Consider the following 14122-nt stretch of genomic DNA (forward strand, 5'->3'; position numbering starts at 1 on the left):
GTCCTAGGGTCCCCTGTTCCCACCCTGCTGGGTGGGGGACGGCAACAACCAAACCCAAAGGCCAGTGCGTTTTCAGACAAACTAGGACAGAAGGGAGGCATTTCAAGACAGCTTGACACCACTCTGTGGTCACCACCATCTATTCCCAGGGCCTAGTTCTGGTCTTAAGGGGGTGAGAGGCAGTCCTCCGGAAAGTTCCTTCTGAGCTTTTTTATTCCAAGTCCCAAACGCTTGTCTGGAGCTCTCTGATCTCTGCAGCGTAGATCGAAGGATCTATTCAAAATGTGAGTCTGCCACCTCACACCCATGAGGATGGCCACTACCGAACAGCAGGAAATGACAAGTGTTGAGGAGGATGAAGGAGCTTGGCGCACTGCTGGTGGGCCTGGAAAATGGTGAGGCCGCTAAGGAAACTAACATGTGTGGTGAGGCATCCCTCATAGACAGCTTTCTCGAATAAATGCATCACCAGCTTCCAGCCCCCAGGTGGCCCCCATCCATGAAGGGCCCCTTTTATTTTTTTTTAAGATTTTAAAAAATTTATTAATTTGACAGCGAGAGAGAGAACAAGCAGGGGGAGTGAGAGAGGGAGAAGCAGACTCCCCACTGAGCAGGGAGCCCGACGTGGGACTCCATCCCAGGACTCTGGGATCAGGGAGAGGGCAAAGGCAGACGCTTAACTGAATAGGACCCATTTCAGGTGCCCCTGAAATGCCCCTTTTAGAAAGCTTTGGAGAGCCTAGATAACTGGCCCATGAGTGAGCCTGCTTTTCCCTTCCTGCACCCTAATTCCCTCCTAGCCACCCCCCGAGGACCTCAATAAAGGTAGAACTCCAGGTCTGTGCTCTCTCTCTCTCTCTCTCTCTCTCTCTCTCTCTCTCTCTCTCTCCCTACAGCATGCCTGGGTGGCCCCCATGTGCCGTGCACCTTCCCGGACTTGTGACTGAGAAACCTCATGTTCTCAAACTGCCCCGATGGTTGTTGCCGAGGAGTGTCTCACAGTCCTAATAGGAACCACCAGGGCTGACTCCACCACAAGGGCTGGTCCGGCCACAACATTGGCTCTGATGGGGGAAATATCGGAGGGGGGTGTGGGGGGGTTCCCCCCAAGTGATATGAGGTCGGTGAGCGCCCCAGGCATTTCTAGCCCACAGCATCACTGTATTGGCTGAGACCAATGCAACACCGCAGTTTGGTGGTTCCTTAAAAAACTAAACATAGGGGCGCCTGGGTGGCTCAGTCGTTAAGCGTCTGCCTTGGGCTCAGGTCATGATCCCGGAGTCCTGGGATGGAGCCCCGCATTGGGCTCCCTGCTCCGCGGGAAGCCTGCTTCTCCCTCTTCCACTCCCCCTGCTTGGGTTCCCTCTCTTGCTGTCTGTCAAATAAATAAATAAAAATCTTTAAAAAACACAACTAAACATAGACCTCCCCCGTGATGCAGCATTACCATTTCACATGCTGCCATCAAGGATTGAAAGAAGGGATTTGAAGAGATACTTAAATGCCCATATTTGTAGCAGCATTATTTATCATAGCCAAGCGATGGCAGGGAGCTACCCAAGTGTCCATCGATGAATAAAGGGATTAAAAATGTGTGTATCTCTCTCTTTATAGAATGGAATATAACCCAGTCTCAAAAAGGAGGGCAATTCTGACATCAGCTACAACATGGATGAATCTTGAGGACATTATGCTGAATGAGAGAAGCCAGTCACAAAGAGACAAATACTGTACGTTTCCACTTACATGAGGTACCTAGAGCTGTTGCATTGATGGAAAAGAAAGTAGAATTGTGGTTGCTAGGGGGGAGGGGGTCAGGGGGGGATGGGGATTTGTTCAACGGATACAGAGTTCCAGTATTGCAAGATGAAGAATGTTCTGTGGGTGGATGGTAGCACGACAGTGCGGATGTACTGAACGGCATCGAACTATACCCTTTAAAATGGCGAACATAGGGCGCCTGGGTGGCTCAGTTGGTTGGGCGACTGCCTTCGGCTCAGGTCATGATCCTGGAGTCCTGGGATCGAGTCCCACATCGGGCTCCCTGCTCGGTGGGGGGTCTGCTTCGTCCTCTGACCCTATCCTCTCTCATGTGTTCTCTCTCTCTCATTCTCTCTCTCTCAAATAAATAAATAAAATCTTAAAAGAAAAAAAAATGAGGGCGCCTGGGTGGCTCAGTTGGTTAAGCGACTGCCTTTGGCTCAGGTCAAGATCCTGGAGTCCCGGGATCGAGTCCTGCATCGGGCTCCCTGCTCAGCAGGGAGTCTGCTTCTCCCGCTCGCCCCTCTTGTGCTCTTTCTCTCTCTCACTCTCTCTCTCAAATAAATAAATAAAATCTTTAAAAATAAAAAAAAAATGGCGAACATAGTAGTTTTACATTGTGTGTATTTTACCATAATTAGGATTGTTTTTAGCATGTGGCTCTGATCGTCTCTACTGGCAGGCCAAGAATCCATCACTGCCAGGTCCCCGTTCCTTTTGTGGCACAGGGAGGAATTCAAAGCATTTCCTGCTGGGCTGATGAGGGCAGGCCGGCCTGCTGGGAGTTTGGGGAGAGCGTAGGGGAGGAGCCAGGAGGGAGAGGGAGCAATGCAGCCCCTGCCCAGAAGGCCCCCGGGAACCCAGTCTCCCCACTACTTTAGAAGTTGTTGATTTTTTAATTGAGGTAGAAACTACAAATAGGAAAAAGCGCAAATCCTTCGTGTACCGGGTAAAACACGCTGTCGATGTATACACATATGTAACCCCACTGACCTCGAGAGGTAGGACATCTCCCGCCCCCAGAGGCTCCCTCATGACTCCTCCCGGCCAGTACCCCCGAGAGTAACTACTATTTGGACTTCTCTGACTAGACACTAGTTTGGCATACTTTTGAACTTCATGTCAATGAAATCATACGGCATGTGCCCTTTGGAGTCTGGCTTCTTCCACTTAACGGTGTGTCATGTAAGATTTGTCTCTGTGGCCTGGTGCCCTTTGTAAGGCTCTTGCATCATTTATCCATTTGTTCTTCTGCTGATGGAGATTTGTGTTGTTTTCAGCTTTCCCGCTACGACTCAAGCCTCTGTGAACTACAGTCGTGGACGTATCTCTTGGCGTGCAGACGCATGGTGTCTGTGGGTCTCCCTGGGATGTGGGGTATACAGGTTTCGTTTGGACGGCCTAGAAGCTTTGCAGCAGGGAACGAACACAATCAGATGTCTAGTTTTGGAGGATCACACTAACTTCCGTGTGAAGACTAGAGAAGCTTCAGCAATGGTGGGAGTCAGGGACTCACCTTACAGTCTTGCACTAAGGAAGGTGTCTTGCACAAAACAGAAACTTAAAAAAACATTAGCCTGCATTCTGCCTCTTCCTCCTTTCTTGTACAACCAGACAAAGGTTGGGGTGACCCTGTACTTTATGAAGTAATGATAAGATTGTCTCAAACCACATTCCCCAGGGACCCAGGCGGGTGGCTCATTCGGTTAAGAGTCTGCCTTTGGCTCAGGTCATGATCCTGGGGTCCTGGGATCGAGCCCCGCATCGGGCTCCCTGCTCAGTGGGGAATCTCCCTCTCCTTCTGCCTGCCGCTCCAGCCACCCCCCCGGCTTGTGTTGCTCTCTCTCTGACAAATAAATAAATAAAATCTTAAAAAACAACAACACCTTCCAAACCTTGAAAAAGTCCAAGACTTCCGCCCGATTTTGGCGTGTGATGAAATGATCGGGTTCTCGTGGGTGAAAAAATTTGGGGGCGTCTGGGTGGCTCAGTCTTTAAGCGTCTGCCTTTGGCTCAGGTCATGATCCCGGGGTCCTGGGATTGAGCCCCACATCGGGCTCCCTGCTCCGCGGGGAGTCTGCTTCTCCCTCTCCCACTCCCCCTGCTTGTGTTCCCTCTCTCACTGTGTCTCTCTCTGTCAAATAAATAAATAAATCTTAAAAAAAAAAAAAAAATTTTTTTTTTAAAGCCAAAACAGGCCGGGTTCTGTGTCAGCGAGAAAGACATCATATAGAGTGTTCCCCACCTTTCCGCAAGGGGATACGTCCCAGGACCCCCAAGGGATGTCTCAAACCCTGAATACACCACCTCCTGTATATATATACTATGCTGTTTTCTATACATACGTACGTATAATAAAGCTTAATTTATACATTAAGCACAGTGGAAGATTACTATGATAATAGAACAATTACAACAATACTGTAATAAAAGTCATGTGACTGTGGTTTCTCTCTCTCTCTCTCTCTCTCAAAATACCGCACCGCACCTTCCATTCTTCTGCTTGTGCCATGAACTGGTAAAGTGCGTGCGTGCAGAGAAGTGAGGGGAGGGATGCAGCATTAGGCTCCTACTGACCTCCTGACCCTACATCAGAAGGAGGATCCTCTGCTTCCAGACCCGAGTGGTCCTCCAGTAGCGGAAACCGCGGCTAATGGGGCCGAGAAGAGACCATGCAGTGTGAGGTCCCCTCCAGTGACCGTCCAGCCTGGGTGGGACCCCTTGCAGGCCTGGCTGCCTCTCGCATTCCCCGGGCATTTTGAGGGGAAGGATGGACGTGCTGTGTCCATCAGCAGTCTTCCCACAGCTGCACGGAAGTCCCTCCTCCAGCTACTGCTTTTCTAGTCTCTTCTCAGTGAAGGCTTGAGCTCGAATGGGCTCTCCCACCAGGGTTACACACAGGGCAAATGAAAGGCCGCCAGGCTTCCTTGGAGTGACTCTGGGATACCCAGTGGTGAGCTCCACCTGCACCCCAGGCCTGACCTTCCTCCACAGGGACTGCTGACTGAGTCACTCCTTCCCAGAGCAGTTGTTAATTAGCCAGACACATCGCTGTCTCTGCCTCTAGTCCTTGCGTGCCTAGCCTGGGACTAGTCTTACTTCCCAATTTCCTTATATGCATTTATTTTGAAAGCAAACTTCAGGGGTTCCTGGGTGGCTCAGTCAGTTAAGTGTCTGCCTTTGGCTCAGGCCATGATGCCAGGGTCCTGGGATCGAGTCCCGTGTCGGGCTCCCTGCTGAGTGGGGAGTCTGCTTCTCCCTTTCCGCCTGCCCCCATGCTCTCTCTCTCCCCCAAATAAATAAAATCTTTTTAAAAATTAATTAATTTAAAAAAATAAATAAAAGCAAACTTCATGTCATCACCATAAATGAAAACCACCACCACTTCCATAAATAAAAACTCCTGATGGGCAAAATGGATGAAGATGGTCATGCAAATTTTGGGGGGACACAAACATTCAAACCATTGCAGTTAACAAATACCCCAAACATCATAAAATCCAGAAAAATAATATTTTGTATTAATTTCCTGGCACTATAATACTTTCCTACTTTTTTGACTGCACACTCTTTGCTTCTTTGTGTTATGAGGATTTGACATATTTTCCATAAAGGAAGTAGAAAGGTCATCCTGTCTTTCCAACGGCCTGCTTCTTGAACTCCACTGTGTGTGCGCTCTGGGGACCAGGCAACGTGGCACACATTCCTTTGGGATGTATTTCTGGCCCCGAATCTTTGTATCTGGACCCAGGTGAGTTGGCACAATGGGCAGGAGGAGGGTTTCTGAAGCCATTCCTAAACTGGGATGGGTGGGAATAACTGAATTATTCACGGAAGTGGCTGTGAACCACATGAATATATCCCACTAAACCTAGAAGAAACATATGCCCAACTCGACAAGTCTCTTAGTCCGATCCCCAAAATGCAAATGGGCCTCTCCAATACTACCTGACTCAAGAGGCCATATGATAGAGGGGAAGTTAGAAGGGAAGGAGACAGTAGTGTTAATCAGTTCATTCAAGGGGCGCCTGGGCGGCTCAGTTGGTTGGGTGTCTGTGTTTGGCTCAGGTCATGATCCCGGGGTCCTGGGATTGAGCCCCCCGTTGGGCTCCCTGCTCAGTGGGAAGCCTGCTTCTCCCTTTCTCTCTCTCTCTGCCCTCCCCTCCTCCTCCCCCACCTTGCTCGTACTCTCTCGCTCTCTCAAATAAATAAATAAAATCTTTAAAAAAAAATCAGTTCATTCAGTACATCTTAGCTCTTGCAAATATTATGAACACCTGTGGCCATTCAAACCCATTGCCTATGCAGTGAAGAGCCCTGAAGTTCAAACTTCTCGGTGACCCCACCTCTGGGTTCTGTTCCTAAACCTGCAGGGAAGACAGATGATGGTCGGGCTGGCAGCCAGCGGTGCTTGCCACTGGAAGATGAAACCTGGTTTGGCTATAGCTCCTGGCCCCAGCCCGGGCCCTGCCCCTTCCCAGCTCCCTCTACCTCCTTCCTTCCCTAAGCTGCTTTCAGGAGCTAACTCCCTCTTCATGTACCAGGAACACTCCCCAGAAAAGGAAGCAGTGTTTATGGACACCAGAGTGCTGTCTGCCTGGCAGGAGGTCAAGGACTTCACATCTGTCACCTCTGGTCCACCTGGCAGGCCTGGCCGTGCTGAATCATTGATGAATCTATGAATCAGAGAAGTGCCCCACCCCACACATGCAATGAGCAGCCAAACCAGGATAAAAATCAGGTCAGCTGGCTCGTAGGTCCGGGTGCTCCCCCAGCCGCCCCCAGCAGCCCCTTCCTCCATTTTGGTGTCAGTGGAAAAGATGGCCTGAGAAACCAGGCTCCAGCTGCTGACCTGCTGAGCCGATGCCCCTGGGGCTGCTTCATCTAGTCTGTGTGCGGTCACGGGGCCACCCTCACCAATCTCCTCCCATTCTAGGTAGCTTTGGGGAGCAACAGAGAGGGCCTGGCCTTTCCTTCCCAGAATTAATCCACATAGGAGACCTTGTTCCTTCTGAGAGCTTACATTCTAGGGGCTAGAGCACGAAGAATCTTCAAAGATACTCTTCTGATGGCGTGTGACAATAATGTCCCCCAAAGAGTCATGTTTCCCTGTGTCTACACTGCTCACAATGTGACTTTCTCTTCCTCCCATCAAGAGATGGAGTCAAGGGGCACCTGGTGGCTCAGTCGGTTAAGCGTCTGCCTTCAGCTCAGGTCATAATCCCAGGGTCCTGGAATCAAGCCCCGCATCAGGCTCCCTGCTCCTCGGGGAGCCTGCTTCTCCCTCTCCCTCTGCGCCTCCCCCTTGCTCGTGCTCTCTCTCAAAATAAATAAAATGTTAAAAATAAATAAATAAATAAAAGCAATGGAGTCTCCTTTCCTGCCTCCGAATCGGGTTTGGCTCATGACTTGCCGCGGCCAACAGAATTCAGAAGTGACATTGTGCAATTTCTGGGGTTGGGCCTTAAGGTACCGTACCGTGACATGGTTAAAATGATAATTACATATATTTTATGACATTTAAGAGGTGGGACTTGTGGGGAGAAGGCTATGAAGCTCCAGCTGGAAAGTGTTGTTCACCTAAAGTTCTGAGTCTACCACGGGCCCAGTCTGTGTTAAAGGGAAGATCAGCGCTGGTGGGTGGTGATATTGCTGGAGACTAGTAGTACTATCTACTTCTAGATGCTACGAGCCTTTCTTCTTGAGATCCCCAGACGGATTGAAAGATACTTGGAAAGACAATCACTTCCTCACTGTGGGACTCTACATCGTTTGCGTCTCAGTTCTGCCTAAAGACATCTTAAGGAACCACCAGTAAGCAGGGGCCTCTCCCCGGGCAGCTCTCAGCTGGGAGGACAGTGGTGATGTGTTCTGGAACAGACAAGGGAACAGAGGGTCAGACCCTCCTTGGGCAGCCCTGTCGAGGACAGCGGGATCTGCAGGAGGGCTGGGGACTGCCAAAGTGAAGAGCTATTAACGCGGGGGGCTGGACTCCTGACGGGCACCGTCAGAGGACACCCCCTTGCCCTAAGTCCAATGATATGTCAGGCTCCCACCATCGACCCCGGGCCTTGCGGAGGGGGGCTGTGGTTTAGGGTGAGTCAGAGCACGCCTCCAGAGCACACAGTGAGGAGGGTGAGCGTGCAGCATCCTCCCGATGCCTCCGGGCGGCAGCCAGAGCTGGGCCAGAACGTGCAGCTGTGCGTCTGCAGACTGTTTTCGTTTGTCCTACACACAGAATAAAAAAAAAATGCAAGCCAACTTTTGGAAATTGGGAGATTTCACGTAAAAATCCAGACTCCTAGCTTCTCTTAAAGATAAACACACGAGAAGAATGACAAACAAAAAGGAAGGTCCCATAGCAGGGGGCTCGTGTTCCCAGGAGGCAACAAGGCAGCAGGGCTGGGACGCGGCTGTGGCGGAGAGCTCACTGTCCAGTTCCCCATAGCCCTCACCCCTCCCCAGAACAAACGTTAGAACAAGCATGAGTTCTCCCTGGGTGTCAGCCGCATCCTCAGTCAGGCACGTTGCTTTCGCACCTCGGGATCGGCTGCCTGGAGCTCCCTTCTCCTGCAAACCGGTTGGTACTTGGCCCTTAGAGCATGTTTGAGCTACTTCCCTCAACCACTACTTTCAACTGGCCCCTTGGGGCTTCTGGCACAGGACGGGGGCCCATTTTGGGGTCCCACACACTTTGAGGGTCTCGCTTCTGAAGACACAAAGCTCCTGTGGATGTTTTGAGATATGCACTCTTGTAGGCTGGATTATATTTGCGTCTTTTCTGCCTAGCACTGGGGCATGGGAAAGAGAGCTCATTCTTCCAGTTACAAAGCTCTCCTCCAAGTATACAACTTAAAACTTAATTCCCAAGGACCCAGCTGCACTGGCATCTCCCGTCACTTTGGCAGCTGGTGCTACCCCTTTTCCCTCCTCCATACACCAGCCTCTAGCGCCTGCCAGCCCTGCCCCTAGCCCCCCTATATCCCAGGGAAGTCCTCTCTCTCCTGTGCCCAAATCTGGAACCATCTACTCCTGCAGAGGCCTGCTCAAGTGGAATAGCATACAAATATCGGCTTTCAGGGTACAAAGGTAATCAGGGAATGTTAAATATTAAACCATGTGCCAAAGAGCCCCTGTGTGCAAATGCTCCCTCCCCCTTTCTGAGTCTACCAGGGATCTTAAAGGGTCTCCCACCAGAGCCTCGCTGCCCTTGCTAACTTCTAACCTAACCCCTCTCAGGCCCTGGGGAAACAGACTTCCATTGCTTTTATTTAGCACCTCCTGAAAAGATAAAAATGGCCTATCAAGAAAGAAAAAGAAACCTAGCAGCTAGATGTCTTATCAAAAATCACCAGGGAAAACATGCTGGATATGGCAGTTATAAAAAAGCACCCCTCCAAGTCTCTGTACCTGGGGACCCTCAGCTTTACCACTGGGTCCTCAAGAATGAGGTCACATTTTCATTTTTATTTTTTATTTTTAAAGATTTTATTTATTTATTTGACAGAGAGAGACACAGAGAGAGAGGGAACACAAGCAGGGGGAGTGGGAGAGGGAGAAGCAGGCTCCCGGCAGAGCAGGGAGCCCCATGTGGGGCCCGATCCCAGGACCCTGGGATCATGACCTGAGCTGAAGGCAGCTGCTTAACGACTGAGCCACCCAGGCGCCCAGAGGTCACATTTTTAATTTTCCTAGTCCCCGCCCTTATTCATTTCTACAGCAAGGTGTGCTGTCGGGCAATGTCCCTCTGCCCATGCAGCCCTCACCTGGATGCCCCTGAGCATGACCCTCCCACCCATGCTCCTCATCCACAGACTCACCTTCCCCGCGACAGACTCTATCAGCAGCAGGGCAGACATCTGCGGAGTTACCCTGGACGCCCACCTCTTCCCCACATCCAATCAAAGCTCAGGTCATCAGCCCCGCTCCAGTCCCTCCTATGTAACTAAGACACAAATGTAATTATGACCCTCCCCTGCTCAAAAATCTTCCATGGCTCCCCAGGGCTGCCACGTTAAAGTCTAAACTCCTTGGCTTGGCACTTGCAGGATCCTCTCTGGCTCCAATCTACTCCCCCAGTTTCATTGTACAACAGCTTGAATACTCATGATTTCCCAAGCATACCATGTCTTCCCAGACCTCTGAGCCTTTGCATATGCCATTCCCACAGGGTAGAATGCCCTGCTCTTGTTTATTTGCACCAGGCACATTACTCACTGTAAAAGTCAGGTCCAAGGCCACTTCCTCCACGAAACCTGCCAGGCAGACTGAGGGACCCCTTCCTTGGATCCCTTGGGGGCTCACAGCTGAAGGCAAGGGTACCACCACCTTTTTATCTGTTTCAGCACTTAGCGCCACCTTCAGAGCACAGGCGTTCAGTAAATGTCTGACTGGCCCGTCCCTCGACTTCTGCAGAGAGGAAGTTCTGGAGTCAAAGCCATGGGCTACGTCCTGGACTAGCCACCTTCCAGCTGTGTCATCTTGGGTATCTTAGCCTCTAGTGCCCCTGTTTCCTTGGCTGAAACATCACAATTCCTGCTTCATGGCGTGGTTGTGAGGATTACATTGTGTGTGTGTGTGTGGGGGGGGGGTGATGGATAGAAAGCACCTCCCTGGCTCAGGAGGGCCTTGCAAATGCCAGCTCCCCCTCTCCTCCATCTGTCCTGCCTCCTCCAACCTCCAAAGCACCTCTCTACATGACTGGCAAGGAGAGCCTCCTAGAAATAAGAGTCAGATAAATGAGCACTCCACTCCCCACCCCCTATAGCTTCCACGAGGTGAAGACACCTTCAGCCCAGGAGACACTGGGTCTGGGTCTGCTCATGAGCTGTTAGTGTTGGAGGCTGGATGACCATCCTCTGTGCATAATGGGCTCTGATGCCGTTCTGTCTCCACTCCTCCGTCTGCCTTCCAGGTCCACGGATACCTTTTTTCTCTGGAAGGAGCTCCTAGAGAGGGTCCGACCCCCAAACCCCATTCCTGTTCCCTCATGCCATCCATCTGACTAACGCCACACACTCATCTGGAGCCGACCCAAGTAGACACAAGCCCGACACCTTGGTACAATTTTATTCACAAACTCCAGACACCCAGGCTTGGCCTGGCACAAAGGATGTGTTCTTGCCAGTGACAAAAAAACGGATACAGCACGTTCATTAATACTAACCATTTTAATTTAAATTAATAGCATTTCTGGAAGACAAATGCAGTTGATAGAAAATATAAAAACTTTTACTGTACAAATTTTACATCACATTCAAAAAAAGCAAGTGTGCGCCCGAGGCCACGGAGGACACTGGCTTTACATACGCTAATGAAATCCGGGCTAACGTTGTAGCATCACACGAGCTCCCTAATGGCTTCACATTTAGGTCTCCGCCAGGCCCCCTAATCAACACGGAACAGCGATGCAGGCGTACAGGGCACACGGCTGCCCCCTGGGATCACAAAGAGAATGCCACGAGAGGACAGAGGGATTCCGGCGCCCTGCACTGACTTGGTGACACGGAGAGGTCAACATTGCTACACTGCCCGCTACCAACGGGGAGCTTGATTGAAGACCTCGAGCTGATGGAGAGCCAGGGGCTGTGGCTCTGAGGGTTAAAGGCAGCGGGGACACGGGCCCTAGGGTTTTGGAGGGGATGCTGGGGACTGGGGCTGTGCTGCGAAGGACCAAAGCTTGGGCTCCACTCTCAGACCCTGGTGGGGACCTCTGCAGCCCCCACAGGTCTCGCCGAGGAGGCGGTCCCAGCTTCTCCATCCCCTTCACAGTTGGCCGTGAGCGCTGAATTCACAGTATCTGGCCGTCCTTCATGTGTTTCCATGGCAGACAGGGAGAGCACACAGAAGGGCAGGCACGTCTTCCCAACCTCAATTCACAGTCACTTTGACAGGGAGAAGGGGACCACGTTTCTCTTAAAGGACAGGCAGCACAGAGGCCAGGCCAAGAGCTGGGTTGGCTGTCCGGGGTCCTGAAGAGGAAGGGCCTGTCCTCCAGGCCTTCAGCAACCCTTCAGGGTTCCTGGCTGAGCGTCAGTTCCTTAAGGGCAGGGACCGTGACTGCTCCCATTGCGGGGTCCCCTACACTTGCTCAAGACACCGTCAGTGCTCGATGAAAGCTTCTTGAACTGACCCGTAGGCGTGACACCCAGCGGGGAGGCCAAGGGATGAGGGGGTGAAGCCAGCAGCCCCACAGAAGAGGAAAGACCCCCCCCCCCAACAAAGCTGAATCCAGCTGGCTTACATCTCTGGTCTTCCCCATACACACTGACCGGGAAGGGTTAAGGAGCTCAGGTCTGGGGCGTGGATGGGCAGCGGGAGCCTGGATACCTCACACTACTGCACAGCTGTGCTCTCCAGGCGAAGGTGGCCCGCCTGAGGGGCGCTTGACTCAGGAAGGCAGCCCTACCACTTCTAGGCAGTAGCCTGCTTCGTCCGACATTTTGGCCAGACTCCAGGGAAGGCTCTGAAGATTGGGAGCTTTGCTGGGTGGGTCTAAATGAAAGGGATGGGAGGGCCACATGCCCCCATCTTGGCTCAGAGCACGGACACAGGTTCTGGGTCTGAATCCAACCACATCTCCACCCTCATCACCCTTGGTCAGTCCTGGTTTGACGCCTAACATGGCGTAACACCCGCTAAAGGCTTCTTTGCCATTTGGAACTGTTCTCCTTAGGTGACAGCTTCTAACGAAGATAGGCAGGATGTGCTGACATCATGATGGACATCCCCCAGTCAAGCCCCTTTCTGGTGCAAATATACATGCACAGATGGTCCTGACTCGGTTCAGGGGAGGCTCTGAGGCCTGGTGGACTGGGTGGTCTAGATCAACAGTGTGGAGGGGCACAGGCCTCCCGCCTTAGCTAAGAGCTCAGAACAAGGACAGTGGAAGAGTCAGGCGTGGCTATGGGCTTCCAACAGGATTGGAGGAGAAGGGATGGGCAATTCCAGAACCTTGGCATGACTGATGGGGCTTCTGAAGAGCCAGGTCACCCTGTGGCTGGGAGGGTGGGCTCAGGAACCTGCTGCCTGCCACTTCTCCCTCCCCCTCCCCTCTCTGTTCTTCCTGAGCAAGCCTTCATGGTACATGCAGCTGCCAGGCTGGGCCTTAGCTCTGGGGTCAAATGTCAGCCAGGACTGGGATGTGTCTAAAAAGCTGAAGCCCTGAGTACCATCTCCTTGGTGTCTTCCTGGAAGCTGTGTGAAAGAGACCTCTCTACAGGCGCTGGAAACCCTGGCCACCAACCCCTGGATCAATCCAGACATTACTTGGATTTAATCTGTTTCAACTTTTCCAGCAGGTATGGGCCGGATTATTGGGGTCAAAAGGGAACCCAAGCCCTCTGGGAACTCCTGACCCTCATAATCCAGCTTGGTTCCTAGCCAGGGTTTCCTTTGCCAGAGGAAAAAAGGACAGTGTCCCTTTGTTAGGATAGGAGGAAAACCCTACAGGGACATTCCCCACGGATGGGGTTTAGGGCCAAAGCAGAGTCCAGGTCAAACTTTGTGGTCCCTATCCCACCCCGAGAACAGCCACAGTCACGATGCTTTTCTTCCTTTTCCGCACCGCCGCCAGGATCCTCCAGAGGGGAAGGCCAGTTCCACCATCCCGGCCAGTGGTGCCAGAGTGCCTCTGTGGACCACTTTGTATTATTATCTGTTGTAAAGCATTGAGTTCACGCCCCAGAAACATACATGTAAACATTCGCTGCCTGTTGGGGCAGGTCTGGTTGTTGGTGAAATCACTTTAAGAAACAGCAGGTGCAGCTCTATCTCCCGGTGTTTTTGTGGATGAACATCTGAGTGGAGGACTCACACTCCTGGTCTGCAGCACTTAGGAGGGTGGACCGATGTTTCAAAGAGTGTTTTCGTTTGTGTCATGGTGGTTATTTGGATGCTTTAGAAACACATTTAAGAAAGAAAGAAATCGGCAGAGAAACTGCATGGCTGGCTACATCTTTGGATTACTGGACTCCAGGACACCCAAGCCAAACCTTTCAAACCGGGGTACAACTTTGCTGCTGTTAATGCTGCAAAGAGGAACAAAAACATGGGTTACAGCCACGCTGGTCTTGATTGGAAGTAGGATAATGTTAGCTAAGGAGCGGGCCGGTTTCAGAAGCTCCACAGAGGACCCGCCCTAGCAAGAAGCAAGAACGGCTGCAAGCCAACAGCCTTGGCAGAGCTGCTCCTGGTCAGACTTGGCTGGGGTGCAAACACTTGGCACATCCCTCCTGGGGGACATGAGCTGGTTAGTGACACAGTCCCCGGCACCTGGCAGGCTGTCATTGCCGTAGGCTCGACTGAGCTACTTTCTCACTTGCGGCCCAGGAGGGCTCTGCTTCGAGTGCAACTGGGAGAA

General features: G+C 51.7%; 1 protein-coding gene across 3 annotated transcripts in view; it reads right to left on the reverse strand.

Annotated features, from left to right (window-relative positions):
• Positions 1-10812: 10812 nt before the first annotated feature.
• The window catches only part of KSR1 (kinase suppressor of ras 1), a 145477-nt gene continuing 142167 nt past the window's right edge, over positions 10813-14122 (reverse strand). For all 3 annotated transcript variants that reach the window (XM_045889449.3, XM_045889453.3, XM_064582452.1), the window contains one exon: positions 10813-13790. In XM_045889449.3, coding sequence (XP_045745405.1) covers positions 13712-13790 — 79 coding nt within the window. In that variant the 3' untranslated portion in view covers positions 10813-13711. The remainder of the gene's footprint in view (positions 13791-14122) is intronic.

Source organism: Mirounga angustirostris, unplaced genomic scaffold (genome assembly GCF_029215605.1).
Source record: "Mirounga angustirostris isolate CCGP_5_RB_7025 unplaced genomic scaffold, mMirAng1.0.hap1 SCAF_17, whole genome shotgun sequence".
Classification (NCBI taxonomy): Eukaryota; Metazoa; Chordata; class Mammalia; order Carnivora; family Phocidae; genus Mirounga; species Mirounga angustirostris.